Source organism: Euprymna scolopes, chromosome 8 (genome assembly GCF_053919585.1).
Source record: "Euprymna scolopes isolate OS-2025 chromosome 8, ASM5391958v1, whole genome shotgun sequence".
Taxonomy (NCBI): domain Eukaryota; kingdom Metazoa; phylum Mollusca; class Cephalopoda; order Sepiida; family Sepiolidae; genus Euprymna; species Euprymna scolopes.
Window position 1 is genome coordinate 144,765,197 of NC_136489.1, and position 18,341 is coordinate 144,783,537.

At 29.4% G+C, this 18,341-nt stretch overlaps 1 protein-coding gene across 1 annotated transcript in view; it reads right to left on the bottom strand.

Moving 5' to 3' along the window:
- The window catches only part of LOC145283810 (dedicator of cytokinesis protein 1-like), a 346,462-nt gene that overhangs the window by 146,337 nt on the left and 181,784 nt on the right, over positions 1 to 18,341 (bottom strand). Inside the window, exon 15 of the mRNA XM_080132895.1 lies at positions 18,073 to 18,154. Within this exon, the coding sequence (XP_079989021.1) occupies positions 18,073 to 18,154 (82 nt within the window). The remainder of the gene's footprint in view (positions 1 to 18,072; positions 18,155 to 18,341) is intronic.

The window sequence follows — 18,341 nt, forward strand, 5'->3', positions numbered from 1 at the left end:
AGGAATAGACATGTATATAAGTATATATTTTTTGAAAGCTGAAATCAATCACAGCAAGTTTCCATCACATCAAATCATTAACACACAAATAAAATTCAAAATACATTTGATCTCAGCTGAAGATGAAATGTATTTCAAATTCTTACACAAAATCAATAAATCAATGTAAACGTTGGCAAAAGCAAAAAAAAAAAAAAACATTTACCACAAACTAAAAGAGAATCAAAAAGAAAAAAATGCTTTCTAAAAATATATTTTTTATGATTCAAGCTTTTTTACTATTGTTAATAAAATATTTTTAAAATGATAGGAAGACAAACCTATTTTATTGTTTATGTAAGTTGAAATGGTATTTTCCAAATGTGTATCAGCATATCGACATTCTTATCAGATGCAGTTCAAGCAAACAGACAAAAAATATGAACCAATTTAAGATACAAACCTTATTAACTCCTTTAATAATGTGAATACAAGTCTAAACCAAAACACAGCATTATACACAACATATATAAACACATATACTACACGTATATACAAGCACCCCATTTCACTTCTTTCATTATAGATGAAGATTTCACGTTTTTTATTTTTCTGACAGAATAACATCAAATGTGAATTAAGGGTATTTTAGTAATTATATGTGTGCGCATGTACACACAATAATACTCACCACAGGACAGGTAAAATACTCTAAACTTTGCACTACTTTTATGTCATTTAACAATGATTAAAATGATGATACTAAACATTATGTATAGAATCTTTATTAGAATTTTGATAAAAATACATTATATGATTTGGATTCTAAAAAAAAATTTTAATTTAAAACTTAAGTATAATGGGCCTTATGAAAAACTTTAAATTAAGAGAATCTTGCTTTTAATGAGTATGAATACTATTTAATGTAAATCTGAATTATTTAAATTTTCATATGAAAATTTGTGCCCATATTATGCCCCTTAAAAACCCTTTAAAATATGTTAAGGAAACTCCAAATAAAAAACTTCAATTTGAGAAATATTAATGGCTCTTAGCTATTGTATCACAAAAATCAAATGTACCTAAAGTTTTACAAAGCTTTTCTATCCCTTAACATAAAACTAAATTAAACTAAATATAATGCAGATTACTCACCCTTAATTTGCAAATAATTCAAACAATCCATTTTTTACTTTCTACCACTTTCACCAGCGTGTGTTGCTTAATGTCCTTCTCTCAAATGTCTATTCTATATATTGTCTACCACTTGTTAGGACCCAAGAGAAACTTGTGTACAGGCGAAATCCCCTTTGCAGAATTTATAACTTTACGAAATGACAGTTTCTCCCTACACTGCTCATAACACAATAATAAAAAAAGAAGGAAATATAAAATGACGTTTCGTCTGTGAGAGTTACGGACCCTTAGTAACATATGGTTTGGTTCAGATCAGTCGTTCTCATGAAACAATCAAGTGATGCATAAAGATGACAAAACACATTGACAATCATGGATCTACAAGAATATTTTTAGGTATAAATATAGCGGTTAATTCCCCCCACCAAAAAAATTTTTCATACATTGAGTCAATGGCTGAAAGAAGGGGGTGTGAACGCAAGCAGAAAAATGAGAATTTTCTGATATTATGAGAAATCATTACGCCAGCTGACAAATCAGAACATTTAAACATGAATGCCATGAAAAAATCAGTTTGGCTGTTTACCAGGTATCGGGCAGGTTGGATGAAGGGGTGGGGTGATGGGAGATATAAAGTATTTAGTTGACACAAGTAGTAATCCAGATATGATAAAAGGATGAAAAGAAGTAACATGTCCGACTCCAAAGTTTCTGAAAACTTGCTAAACAATAATACAATCCAGGGATAATCCAGTCTTTCCCTCATTTCCCTTTTCAACAGAATTAACATTGTTCCTCTCCAGTAAATATTCCCATTGGCTTTTTCTCTGAGAAATAGTCCCTCGTGGTGGAGCGGTAGATCAAATTTTCCATTATAGGTTTAATTTTCATGACTATTTGTCACTGGGTTGGATGTATCATTACAATGCAGACGGATGCATTTTTTGTCTTCTAGAGATTCTCTATCTCTTTGCCATATATACCACATATCATTCCTGATAGATCTGATCGAAATTCAAATATGAATTTTAAGTTCTTCTGTGGTTCCATGCGATACTGTAAAACCTGCAATCAGCTTCGCCCTGTTTCTCAATCACCTCCAGGTGAGTCAAGTTGCGCACACAACATTTGGGGGTCGACATACTGTGGATTTGCATCTTATCGACCACACTACAATAGCGTGATCAATAAGATGCAAGGCTCCCCCCACCCCAAAAAGCTGGCTAAATCTCAAATACTTTTTCTGAGCACTTTCTGTGCACGTGGCATTTTTTTTTTTTTTTTTTTTTTTTTTTTTTTGCACCAACACTGTTCCTTTTGGAATTATTTCACTTCCTTTCTTTTTACTTTTAGGAAGGGGGATGGCACAAAAAAAAGAGAGAAAGAGAGAGCAAGAAACTGTGATAGGGATGTGGGCAGAGTTATATATCTGGATCATTTTCATTAAGGTTCTATATTGTGGGTGCTCAGAGGAAAGAGGAAGTCCCGGCTGCCTGTTGGTAGAGGGTGGGGTATCTGATTTTCTGGCATTATAGCCCAGTCACAATTTTTTTGAGGATAAATAAGATAAAAAAAGAAAAAGATTTGAATAGTCCATTATAAAAAGGAAATACCACCACTGGTAGGAACACTATTTAACTCATGGTTGGAGAAGAAAAGAACTATAACAAAATAACTACACTGAACTAGTAATTTATTTAAAATTATTTGATAATTGTCATTCATTAAAATGAAATTGTAAGAAGGAATCAGTTAAAAAAATAAAATCAATTTGACCAACTTATTAAAAAATAGCAAGATATTTATAAAAATCAATAATCAACTTAACCAACAAAAACATGTGTGTAATTGTGAAGATCAAATGCAAAGATCACAAGTAATGTTGATAGAAATGTTTGAATATTTAACAGAACAATTTTAAATACAAGAATATTGAATACAAATCCTACAATATATTGTGTCAGACATTCAGGTTTTACAAAAGCAAAAAATATTTGAAATTTTACTAAAATCATAAATATTTAACAATAACGATAGGCTTAGCAAAAATATCTGCTGTGGATATATTTTCTGGATTCTTTTTTTCACCCACAATCAGGGGATTTCAAACCCCAGAAAACCAACGAGTGCATGTTTATTTTTTTTTTCTTTTAAATAAAAAAGAACAAATGTCAAAAATAATTTTATTTTTGTTTTGTATTTAAATTTGACATTTTTCATACTAGAAAGCTATATCCACAATTGAACTTAGAATAAAAAAAATGATTGACATATAATTTTGCCTAAATATTACAGATCAATTGACACCTACTTCTGTTCACTGAAGTCCTTGCTCATGTCAATAACCAAGAAAACAAATATCAGAATAAAAGATTACCATAATTTATTAGGTTTCTTTTCTAGGATCAAATATTTTCTGGGCCAGAAAAAGTTCTTTTACATTGAAATCAGTTGAAAAAGTTACATTTTTTATGCAATTTTCCTGTTACACTTTCAGAAGAAAAAATAAAGTAAAAATACCTAATTATATAATAGTAATATAGATTAAACAAATTAGTATTTCCATACAAAAATAATATCTAACTTAATTATTCATGAGATAGAACAAAAAACGTAGGATCCAACTTTAAAAAACATTATATTATAGGTATAACATAAGTAAAAATTCAAACAGAAAATAATTTAAATATTTCATTCAGTTAATGATAATGCATTAAAAGATTTTGGATACTTGTGCATTTAACAAACCAGACATAACTCAGCATTTGCTCGGCTTTGTCCAGCGCATGACGTCAACAGCCGGATAAAATCGAGCGTTGCCGATAAAATAAAAACAACACTACAACAAAATAACTGTACAATGAAATTGTAAAATGTAGAAACATAAAAAAATTAAATAAGTAAAAAGCAAAAACCTACCATTCATTTATGTTTTTTTTTTATTATTATTGTTTGAAATTGTTTTCTGTTTTCAAAATAAATACATATAAAACAAGTTTTTTTTTTTGTTAAATAATAGGAAACTTTTTTTTTTTGTCTGAACTGGTTTTTTTTTTTTTTCAATTTTTAACGTAAAAAACATATTGTCTATGTCTTAAACACGTAAAAGTTAATATTTTTTTTTTGCAACTCTTTATGTCAAATAAATGGAAAAAGCCTAAAAAAGGGCAATAAAAGCATTTTGGTGGGGGGGGGGCAGGAACAAGGATTATTTGTACATTTTTTTTCGCCAGAAACAAGGACTTTTTTTTTTTTTGCCAGAAACAAGGATTTTTCTTTTATTTATTAGTGGAAGGAGGGTTTCGGCATTCCTATTTGGTACAGTGACCAAGAAACCCTCCTTTTCGGCAGGGGTCGTATCCACCGAAGACCCAGACCGGTGTCAGAAGTCTGCCGACGTTGTGTTTTCTGCGGTTAAAAACAGACTTGTCGATTTCTATCGTATGGCCTGGGCTTACAATCTGCCAGGGATTCCTAAGAAAATAGTCCCTGCATATATCACGCAGGAAAATTTTCCAATCCACAATTGTGTGGCGAGAACGTAACCCACATTCGCGATGGAGATTTTTTGTAGATGCCATCTCGAACGCCCATAAGTATATTATTTTTATTATACATGCGATGGTTAGTCGGGATTTTGAGAAGAAGGTCCCAATCCTAATGGAGGTCCATTGACGACATGTTACACTTCTACACCTCCAACCGTAACCGTCGGAAAGGCTTGTTCTCTTTGCAAGTACACAATCCTGGCCAAAATGTAAACACCTTTTCTCTTCTGCCAACAATTTCCGTTGCTGGCAAAAGTTTAGTGCAGCCTCTGGGGTCTGGAGCTGGTCCGCAAGGTTTGTAATATTCATTATTATTTCGTAAGTTATCTTTTTAAAACAAATTTTTTTTTAACTCTCTTCAAATAAGCGTTTCTTGAGTTGTGACACTCTTCCAATTGATAGCGAAATTCTCGTCTGCTTAATCGGCAACGCTCGGTTATATCCGGCTGTTGACGTCATGCGTCGGACAAAGCCGAGCAAATGCTGAGTTACGTCTGGTTCGTTAAATGCACATTTAACAATTTCAAAGTTCTGTCAATTGTTTTGTTGTTGATTTTTTTAACAACAATTCAATATTCAGTATTCAGTATTAGTGTATCCTACCTAGAAGATCAAGGAATTAGCTTTCCCTAAGAAAGATCGCCCATATTTTTTTAATGTAAACAAATAAATTATTTGTTTTTATTTTACTTTTCTAAAACAGTCATCCATGTACACGTGTCTCGCTGTTCTGCAGCTCATCAGCATAGCTTGACTGCACTAGGGTTCATATAATTCAATTCAACAAAACTGTTTTGCATAAATTTTATATAAAAATTGGTTTTCTCAAGTTAAAATAAAACTCATTTGTGAGTGCAAAATGTGTAAAAGAAAAGATTTCAAAAATCAATTACAAACCATCTGACATGATTCGTTCAGCTTTTGATAGCATCATGAACTGTGATTGTGCATTCAAAATTAATCAGGAAATAAACACTTGCTGATATGAACACGATAAATCAATAATCTGATCATAACGAAACAAATATTAGAAACAATACCGATAAATGATTAGACTGCTAATTAGGTAACAAACTGCTAACATAAAAAAAAAATTTGGTGAGGAATTCTATCCTGCAAAGTCAAGACAGCTGCAATGGAGAAAGAGAGATGAATATAACAAAAACTAATACATGCAGTCAAGAAAAGAAACATTAATACAGAAATCACTACGACCAGAATATAGAAAAGATGACAACAATAAGATGGTTACATGCTTAAAAAAAATACATTTATATTCATGTTATTTTGATACAATATGAAGTTATGTTTTAATATTTAGTACATGTTCCATACATTTGTCTGTACTGCTTATTGTGTTCAGGATGTGCTATTTTTTATTTTATGTCAATTTTTTTTTTTAAGTTGAAAATTCAATCCTCAGCACAGGTGGTATTAAAAACATAATCAAGAATTATTGAAAATTTCAACCTGGTCATGGTTGGTTGATAGAACCCACTTCCCCATGGATTAAATAATGGTTCCAATTCAAACGTCAGTACAGATTCCCATGTTCAACATATGCACCTAAGAAAAAGTCTGCAGTTATATAGACCAAAGACAAGATGAGAATAGTAGTTTGAATAATCCAAATATAAATTAGAAATATGAAAAAAACATAAAATAAACATAAATATAAAAAATAATCTTCTCACTAAAATAATTTTTGGAGTAGAATTAAAGATATGAGCCAGATTACTTGGATCAGAATATTGCATTTTCATCAAAGATAGAATACTTGGTCAAATTCAGTTGTAAAAGGTACCCTCTTCTGGAGGTTGAAGATTCAATCCTCATTGCAGGCGACACTCAAAATTGCAATTGCGAATCACTTAGGACTTCTATCCAGTCATGGCTGTTGGAATGAGGATATTATCTTCATAGATTAAATAAAGGGTTCCATTCAAAATTCGTGCAGATTCCTGAGTTCAGAGAAAAGATTCCCAAGTTTGACAAGATTCAGTTGAAGAAGGTCAGAAGTTACATTGACTGAAATGTTGTACAAATTGCATTCAAAATTAGAACAGTTGTCCAAAGAATCCAAATGATATGAATATGGAATTTTTATTATTTTTACAATTTTCAGTTTGGCCTTCTTCAAGAAACTGAACAGATTTTTGGAAAATAACCATAAAAATGTTAACTCTATAAAAAGGTCATTTTGTGTCAGATTTTTTTACCCTTGTAATACTTAGAAGTTTGCTATCTATGAGAAATTTTGTTATATTTGAAAAACAATCAGAAAAAAACATCAATCTCACTTATTGTTGGGGTACAAAATAAACTAGTCTATTCATTTTTTTTTTTGTCTTAAAAATAAAACTTCAACATGTCTCAAACATTTATTTCTAAATATATTTTGTACCTTTATTACTAAATAAATTAATGTTTACATTATTTTTATGTGTTAAAATGATAATTCTATGTTAATTTCTCTTTTGGCAGTGTCAATTTTTACATAGCCTCTTCCTCATAATTTCAAACACTTTTCAGTGAAAGTAAAAAATTTCACTAATAATGCTGATAATTAAAAGCTAACCATCAGGTCTCTCGACTGTTAGCTTGAAATCAACATTTTGTGAATTACGTTTACTTTGAAAATAAAAAACTTTTCTGTTTAAAATTAATATGGTTTGTGATTCTTTAAAAAAACTTTCTTAAAAAATATTAGTTTTCAAATATGAATTGTCAAACATGAATTGTCGTAATAAATGACTTTATAGCTGCCAATTAAAAAATAAATAAGATTCTATTCTTTTAAGTGATTAAAAAAAAATTAGAAAAAATTATAACAAAAATAATTTAGAATTAGAGTGGGGGGATCAGTTTTACATATAAATTTAATGTATAATGATTCTACATTTCCCCACCATTACTGCCTTTTAAAGTAATTAGTACTCCAAATTTTGTTGATATTTTTTCAATTTGAAAAATTAGTATATATAATTAAAAATTACACTATGCTACTAAATCTAAGTCCGAGTGACAAGCTCAACTCCTAAAAGTGCGTCCCTTGAACTTGTCAGATCATTAACCTTAAATCTGAGTGACACTTCCCACTCAAAAAAAAAATCTTTAACCCTACCACTAACCCTAAATCTGAACGGCCCTTACTTCAAAATAAAAAACCTTTCATAATTCTACTACTCTAAGTTTTAGTGGCAAGCCATCCTACAAGTTGTCTTAAGACCACACATTGTCTAAAAAAATTTATTTAACTCTAAAAAAAAAAAATAAATAAATAAAAAAAAATAATGCACGCTCTCATAAAATATAAATTAACAGCTCTAAAACGCTAAAATGGCCTAGAAATGGAGGATTATTTTACATTAAATTTATATGTAAGACTGATCTTCCACTCTAAAATAGTTTTTGTCTCTTTATTCCAAGTTTTCACTGTGTTCACATGTAATTGCTCTTAGCACTACCACTAACCCGAAGTCCAAGTGGCAAGCCGCCTTCTACAAAGATCTTAAAAACACACATAATTGTTTAAAAATAAAAAAAATCCACAGGATTAATTTCGATAGAAAAAAAATATGGTAAACTGCCCTAAAACGTTAGAATGACCCTAAAGTCTAAGATTATTTTATATTAAATCTTTATTTATGTTGTTTCTTTTTTATTTTAACCAAATTTTTCAGTGTGTTCATTTGTAATTGCCTAAAAACAGGGAGAATTACATATTTTGGGGAGACAGATGGGGTGATTTAGCCATTGTTAATCTACAATAACACCAAAGAAATCTTGCAATATATTTATTTCTAACGGTCTTAGTATTAGAGTTCAGTTTCCTGTAGATAAAATCCATTACAATTTAACTAGAGTTCTCTAGAATTTTTATGGTATTACTACATATTTATGTATATTTACTGCAGATTACTTGAAAACTGTTAATTTCTGGTGATTTTCAGTGCCATATTTGGATTCCTTGCACAAATTCTTGTCTGAGGAAGGTCGGAGGATGTAACCTCTGACCTTCTCTGTACTAAAGTTTTCTGTAAGGACTCAAGGTGCAATGATTGGCTAAAATGTTTTAAGAATAATGTCCAAGATGGAGCATTAATTCAAATAATCCCAGTTATCATTCCTTATCTAAAAAATTCCAAAACATAAGAATTCTGTTTGTTAAATTGTGATTTTTATTCTATTTTCTTGGCTTATCTACAGTAAACTTTAATTGAAATTACTTTGCAGAAAAACGAACAAAATTAGGGTCAATTTGTATAAAATTTATTGAATCAAGTTAAACGTCTTTACATGCTAAAAAGATAATGATTGATAAATAATAAAATTCCAAGTTGATTTACTATTTAATCAAAAAAATGAAATTGATATGTTCAATGAATAAAAAAAATAACTAAATTCTGCAGCTGCAATTTTTTTAAGGAGGGGTTCTTTTGTTAAACTATTTCAATAAATATGTTCTTTAAAAAATTAAGCATGGATTTTATTTAAGAAATTATTCATACAAGTAAATCAGAATATAATCAGTTTTAAACTAAAATCAATTAAAAAGAGTGGCATTTCTCTCTCTCTCTGTGTGTGTGTGTGTGTGTGTGTGTGTGTGTGTGTGTGTGTGTGTGTGTGTGTGTGTGTGTGTGTGTGTGTGTGTGTGTGTGTGCATAATATGGAGAAGGCAGAATAATTATTTTTACAGAATTTTAATAAGTAAAAATGTTTCACATACGTTTGTTTTATTGAACTATTTCATGAAATGATGGAGAAAAATAATCGTATAAGTTTCTATTTAATACATTATATGAATAAATAAACATTAAAGTAACATAAAAAAAACAACAAATGATTAAGAAGCCAAAATTTTCCTTAGATGATATCAGTGAATGCCATCTTTAATGGACACATGGAAAAATGTTTCAATAATAATACCAAAACTAATTGTAAAAGGAGCATCAAATAAAGAGAAACTTAACAGAATAAAATATTGGGAATTGCTTAAGACAACCATGCTGGTAAAAGAGAGAACTGGTTAAAGATATAAAAATAACTTTGAAAAAAATATGTAAGAAATAAAAATCACATGCTGTGAGTAGTAAGGAAACCAACTACTCAAAACAATAGCAACAACAACAGAATGACACAACTTAGTAAGACTTGGTGGCACTTACCTTCCACTTTAAGGGACAGAACAGAAGCAAAAAAATACATAAGTTAAGATGCAAATCTAAAATATATCTAAGAAGAGAAAGAGGAGAAGAAAAGGTAGTCATGGAAGAAGGAGGGGAACAGATAGAAAGGAAGAAAAAAGTTAGGGTTTTCATTGGATTAATTTAGAGATCAGATTTTTATTTCTTTTGAAATACATTTTTCTGAAAATGTTTATTCCAACCAAGAATATTGGAACAATAATCAGAAGAGAAGGAAACCAATCTAGTGGAAAACATTTTATTTGATAATGCATTGAATTCATTTTTAACTTTCCAATTAATTTGATGCATATAAGAAATCATTTTTATCAATACATGAGTAAAACTTAGTAGGAAAATAATACACTTATGGAAAGCTACACAGAAACCGGTTTCATTTAAAAAGAAATAATCAGGTGAAATTTAAACTTGTGATTGTCTTCAGGAATAAAACAAATGTTTCTCTTTAGCTCACTTGCAAGAAGTATATTTCTATACTATTAATATATAGAGTATTTAAAAATATTGTGTTTTTAATGTCATTATAAAGGTTTCACACATTCCTGCATTTGTCAGATGGTAATGATGCATGAATTTGATCCCAAATTTATTTATTATGCCTTGTGATGGTCATCAGAATGCTGGTAATTGCATTAAAAACTATATAATCATTTTAAATACTGCTAAGCTCTGCTTGAGAAGTCATTGAACACTGTATACAAATGCAAATCGAAAACTCTGAACCAGCTAAAAGAGATGATTTTCACAACCATATCTATATATATTTCAGATATATACACATGATAAGACTGATATGATACATTGTGCATAAATTTTCAGCATTTACTTCAACAGTACTCAATACATGAGTTGAGCAAAGAGGTAGTAGTAGTATATATATATATATATATATATATATATATATATATATATATATATATATATATATATGGTAATTAAGCTATACAGATGCATCTATAGTTCATCTCTCCAGGGAATCATTGAACAGTGAAGTGAACAGATTTTTGTTATTGTTTTTAAGTAGTGTTTAATCTAAATAATCAGATTTAAGATCATATCTCATGGGCTAATGTTTTCATTGAAAGGAATGAAATATGGACACTTCTGTGTAGCTTAAACACATAGACAAATTTTCATATTATATTTTCTAATACTAATATATATATATATATATATATATGAAACTGATTTTTAATTTAATTAAAATTTGTTTTTTAAAAATTTTTTTTAAATTTTAAATTGAAAATCACTTTACTTAATATTGAATTAGCTCTAGGACATTTAACTATCGAGCTTATTATATATCTAAATTACAACGAGCATTTCCTGTATTTTAATTAAACTAGTAATTTCACTGTTACATTAAAATACACTTAGCTCTTTAGACTATTATTCTAATCTCCTTTAAATTTATATATATATATATATATATATATATATATATATATATATACACACACACACACACACACACACACACACACACACACAGTTCCATTTTATGTGTATAGTTCAATCATAAAGTAAAAACAATTAATTTTAATAGTTTAGTTACATTCCATTTGATAAAATATCCAACATAGAAAAAATTACACAGATAAGGACATTTAATTGTTTTTAGAAAACTAATCTGTATAAAAATGAATTGGTGTCCTTTATCATATATATATATATATATATATATATATATATATATATATATATGAAAACAATAGGAGTTGGAAATGAAGACACAGAACTATATATTAGTGGATATAGATTGGTTCATTTATTCAATAAGGGAATACAATCAGTTAATTGGGGGACAGAAGGTACTCTTTACACCAAGGCATTTCAAAGCCTAATACTTCTCATCAGAAGAGTAGAGAAGATGCTAGGTAACATAGTGGGGATGCGGCGTCTAGCATTGGATTCAGGATACTACTTTCCGAAATTTTTGTTTCTGCCGGCTAACCCCATTGTATATGTGTATACGTGAGTGTATGCATATATATATATATATATATATATATATATATATATATATATGTGTGTGTGGGTGTGTATATGCATGTGCACTACTCTAATCCCTTATACCTCATTTAGGTATCCAACTCTGCCCCCTTTTAACGAAACCAATAATTTTTTTTTTTTTTTTGTTCTTTTATCTTATTTTATATTTTTATTTTTTTTATCGCCTCTTCTTTCTTTTTTTGTTCTTTTTACTTCACCCTTCACCCTCTATCCCTTAAATATATTACATGTGTCTTGGACCTTTATCTGTACCCCTCAATTTTATGCAACTTCTAGTCATTATTACTAATTTTATTATTAATACTATTATTATTGGTGTAAATATTATTATTATTATTATTTTTATTATCGTCGTCATTACTATTATTATCGCTACCATCATTATAATCATTTTTATTGTCATTACCATCGTCGTTATTACTGTTGTTATTATTAATATTATGGTTAATAGTAAAATTCCCCCTATTACTCCACCACACCAATCATCCATATGCAAAAATCTATTTTTGTCCTGTTAGACACCTCCAAAGAATTTGCCACCCTATCTCTCTACCTTTGCCTTATAAAAAAGAAAACATAGAAATATTGCCACATATTACCTAGCATATAGTATACTTTGAAATCCAGTATTATAGCCTTAATATATGCACCCATTTCGCCTTAAATCACTACCAAATATCCCTCCCAAAATTATACACTAATTCATAGTGCTGTTGTCATCTTGCTTGCATCTGTAAAAAAATGCCCCTCCATAGATAATAGACACCTTACACGCTGTTAAATTAGAACCACCACACACCCAGTTAAGCCTCAACTTTAATCCTAAAACATATACTACATGCACTTAAGACAATGAAAAAGACTTTATACACCTTTCTGCATTACACTATATATAATATGCTCCTCTTTTATTAAGAATTCAACCCCCCTCCAAACATCATCTATAATTTTAATTTGTTTTGATCTATTTCATTCTTAATTAATCAAACGCTAGACGCTTAATTAATCAAACACTCCTTTATTAAGAATTCGACCCCCCTCCAATCATCTATAATTTTAATTTGTTTTGATCTATTTCATTCTTAATTAATCAAATGCTAGACGCCGCATCCCCACTATGTTACCTAGCATTTTCTCTACCCTTCTGATAAGAGGCATTAGGCTTCAAAATGCCTTCGCATAATGAGTCTCTTCTATCCCCCAACTAATCGATTGTATTCCCTTATTGAATAAATGAACCAATCTATATCCACTAATATATAGTTCTGTGACTTCATTTCTCACTCCTATTGTTTTCATATATAAGCTCCAAAGATACTTGTTGAGCTTTATATTGTCCAGATGAGTCTCTTCTCATAGAAGTGAGCTTGCTCTTTTCCTCTAACGCTCTACGTTATATATTATATAATATATATTATACATATACATATCATATACATAATAAATATATATATATATATATATATATATATAATATACATAATATATATATATATAAATATTATATATATAATATATATATTATACATATACATAATATATATATAAATATTATATATACCTAATATATATATTAGACATAATATATATATATTAGACATATACATAATATATATATATTAGACATATACATAATATATATATATATATTAGACATATACATAATATATATATATATATTAGACATATACATAATATATATATATATATATATATATATATATATATATATATATATAATATATGTATTAGACATATACATAATATATATATATATATATATATATATAATATACAGGGTGGTCAAAAAGTCAGGTAACATTTTAAAGAAAAACGATATTAGCAATACACGTATATTTAAGTACCATACATTGAAATATAAAATGAAACAAACATGAAATATGTTTATTTTGTTAATTGTCGTCCATTTCTCTCTATCAATCACTGGAAGCGATTAACCACTGATTGTGTAACACATGTAATCATGTCAGCTGATATCCGCGCAATCTCCTCTTCAATAAATAACTTTAAAGACGCTATTGTATCAGGCTTCTTGCCATAAACGCTATCCTTTATATAGCCCCAAAGCCAGAAATCAGGAGGGGTAGTTTATATATTACACTCAAATATTTAAACAAATAATATTAAACGAATAGAGATTATAATGGATCATATTGTTTTTTCTACCTTTAACATGTTACCTGACTTTTTGACCATACACACAACAATGCACATACATATACATATATACATATATATATATATACATATATATACATATATGTATGTGATCGTTTATGTATATTCATGTTTATTTAATTTATTTATTTGTTTTTTTTCCTATTGTTATTGTTAGTTTTAAAGCTATTTTGTATCGCTATCCTAGAGTAAGTTTTATTTTGTGAACACAGTTGTTTGCTATTTCCCACCTACAGTTTAATAGATTTTGAGGTTCTTTAAAGTACAGGACAGAAAATTTTTCATGGAAGCATAATTTACATGGGTCGTCTAAATGTCTGCATGTGGTAGCTTGTCTCATTATTTTCCATTCGACTACCGGCGAATGTCCGCTTTCTTTGAGTTCCCAGTATTTATTCGCTAGTGTTGTTTTTATACGGTGTTTTTTATTTTTGAATGTGCTTTTGTGGTCATAGTATCGGGTTTTGAAATCTAAGGAAGTCATGCCTATGTAATATTTCTTGTTATTCGGGTTTTCTTTCGAAAATATTGTTGCTTGATAAACTACGCTTTTTGTTAAACATTTATTTTGGACTGGGCAAAGTGTGCAGTGTCTACAATTGCATTTATCTTGATAAACTGTAGGCGGGAAATAGCAAACAACTGTGATCACAAAATAAAACTTACTCTAGGATAGCGATACAAAATAACTTTAAAACTAACAATAACAATAGGAAAAAAAACAAATAAATAAATTAAATAAACATGAATATACATAAACGATCACATACATATATGTATATATATGTATATATATATATGTATATATGTATATGTATGTGCATTGTTGTGTGCACATAGGTATATTTATATGTAAAAAAAAAAAAAAAAAAAAAAAAGGAGAACGACCACCTAAAACCACTAACCTAGTTCTAAAACAGATCCTTTGTTTGATAAAATGCATGCCCATTGGCTGGTAGGAAGGGGCGCGGTGGATACTAGAAAGCTGATTGGCCGACTAGAAATCCTCAACATATATAAAAACAAGAAGCAACGACAGAATTCGCGCATAAGCCTGACGAATCCTATAGTTGGATGAAACGCAGAATATTCAGTGTAGCTTAATCGCCATATATATTTTATAAATTACTAACTAGCTCTACCTACGTATTGAGCACTTTTGAAGTAAATACTTAAAGTTTACGCATAAATCTATACTTTCATATATTAAATTTATGCGAACAAATGAAGTAGTTATAATATGTATAATATATATATATATATATATATATATATATAATATGTATAATATATATATAATATGTATAATATATATATATTATATATATATATATATAATATGTATAATATATATAATATATCAACCCTTAATTCCAATATAAATATAAAAGGATTAATATTAAATTCATATTAAGGAAACATATCATCCTAATAATGATAAAAGACAGGAATAAACATATTCAATATAAAGTAACTGTATATTGCAAAGTAGAATTAAGATTATCTTTAAATCCAAACTTAGCGAATAACTAATAAAGGTGTATATCTGGACAAATGTAACAAACATATAAAAATAAATATAAGATTTAATCTTGTTGCTTTTATTAAGTTACATAAGTTTCATCGTCAACAATAGAATGAGGAGGGGAAAAAAACATGCAATTTGCCTTGTGAAAATCTAAGTAATAATTTCAGCCATATTAATCCACAAAAGCTTGGATAAAACATTAAAAGGACAGCACTCATTCCAATAGCTTTATTCATCCTAAAAGCGTTTTCCTCAATGAATAAAATGCATATCTTTAAATCTAAATTCAATATTAAAGCCATATTAATGTGGGTGTGCTATTATTAAACTTTAAGTTTTAGATTAAAAAGCACTTTACATATTTACACTTCTAACGACTTTTAGATTTTCAAGCAACAGTTTTTAACACTAAAATTGCAATAATCATTCTAAATAAATTGGAAAATCTAATAGATTAAAATCAGGAAAGTGTTGTCAGTCAATAATGCATGGTAAAAATGGCTAACTTTAAACAAAAGATTGTTTATGATCAACTTAGATGGAGCATTTTATGAGACAGGCAAAACTCACTCAGTTAAAACAAAATGTATATACATATATACAGGGTGGAACGATAAAATTTTCGCCCTAGAAAAAATATGATTCCATTTCCATTTGATAAGAACCTGTTTTCTTTTCTTTGCTGCAGACCATCTACTAGTTAGCCAGTTGTGTACAAATCCCAAGAGTTAGAGGAGCATTCTATCATATCTGAAAGTGACACAATATTCAACGAGCAAAATCGTAGATGCGCTGCTGTATGACTCATGCTCTCTACCGATCCAAGTTATGACAATAGGACCATTACCAGCACCTCAAAATGCCTAGGGTGATGAAAACAAAGTTTCCAGCCACAGTTATAGTCTCTGGTGTGGTTTTAAATGAGGGCCACATCATGCCACCTCACATCTTCGAAGTCGGCTTGAAAGTCAACACCAAAATGTACCTGATGTGCTGAAGAGTGTGGTGATTTCTTGGTGCAATTGAGTGGCCGCTGACAGATCCTGGGTCTAGCAGCAGGACTCAGCACTGACCTACATATCCAAAGAGACTCAAGCTTGGTTTCAGAAGGAGTGCTATGACTTTGTACTTTTCTCTCACTGGCCCCCACCTCCTCCCCAACCTGAACCAGTTGGATTACTTCGTTTGGTCATATGTCAAGAACATCACCAACATGACCTCCCACAACACCAAAGCCAGCCTGATCGCCGCAATCCGCTGAGTATTCACTGCGCTTCCACCAATGCTTGTGGAAAAGATATGCTCCCAGTTCTGGACCCCCTATCGAGGCAGTGAGTGAGGCTGAAGACAGATACATTGAATAGATGTCAACTCTACTAAATAATCATGTTACTGGAATTGATTTTTTAAATAGAAGTCTTAAAATAAAGCTGTAGTGTTGTTTTCTTTAAGGTGACAATTTTATTGTTCCATCCTATATGACAGTCACACAGTAAAATATCTGCCATACCTTACATCCTAACCCCAAAAACTACATTTTTCATTTATTTTCCTATTTCCGAGAAAAGATCCATAGTTTTATAATTTTTCAAAGATAAAACAATATTACCAAATTGATATTAAGTCAATAAAACTGTTTCAATGACTTATCATAAACAACACTGCAAATGCCTATCAACATATTTGATTCAACAGATTCAACATACAAAGTCTATTTAATATTTCCTTCATACAATCAGTGTGATAATACGGATTTTGTGACCAAGGTGATACTGTCATCCATGGTCCATAAAATACTTTCAAAATAGTTTAATAATTAAAACGGTTAACAACATAAAATATATCATGTCACAAATAATAATTATAAATATGGAGGAGGGGTAGCATCTTACAAAATTCACGAGCTGTATCCTAAAAGTATCAGGATAGGTGATCATTTCCTGATCCTCCATGCTCTAAATCTTTCATGTATAGCTTCAAACACCATACACTGGTAAACCAACTCAGTTGGCGAGCAAATCTCATAAAAGTACCTATTGTTTATGGAAAGCTAAGCTTATCTTGTATAACTATGGTTGGTGAAAGAAAGGGTATCCAACCCTAAGAGCATGCTCCATATATAACTGACAAACAGCAAGCAATCCAATTAAAAAAAATATCCAAACCAACAAAGATTTGAAAATAAAATTTTAACAGATAAGCAAAAATTGCATTCAAATATAAATTAAACTATAATAGATTATTAAGAGATAGTAAGCTTTATCTTGTTCTATATTTGAACTTCTAATGATTAATTGTATAATTATGAAGTTTTCTCTTTAAGATCTCTGGAAAAGGATTTGGAAACATGGTTTATTTATTTTTAAGCTAGTGGAAATTCTATATTTTTATTTAATTTAAATTATTAAATAAAAAAAGACCCACTAATTGATTTCTAGTTCACCAAATATAATTTACCTACCTGGCATTATCACTTCAGGAAATCCCATTTTACGAGAAACTGCTGTTCCAGGCAAGACTAGATGAGGATAATCATCCCAGATCTGTATGAATATAAAGGAAAGATTTGCATCATTTTAATAAACTTAAAACTTCTTTTTCTGAACACTTAAAATCAGCTTTTGAAAATTACTGAATTGCTAAGAAACAAAAGTAATCTTGTGAGTTTAACAATATGGTAAAAAAAAAAGAGGCATTTTAAGAAAGCTTTTCTAAAAATATAGACAGACA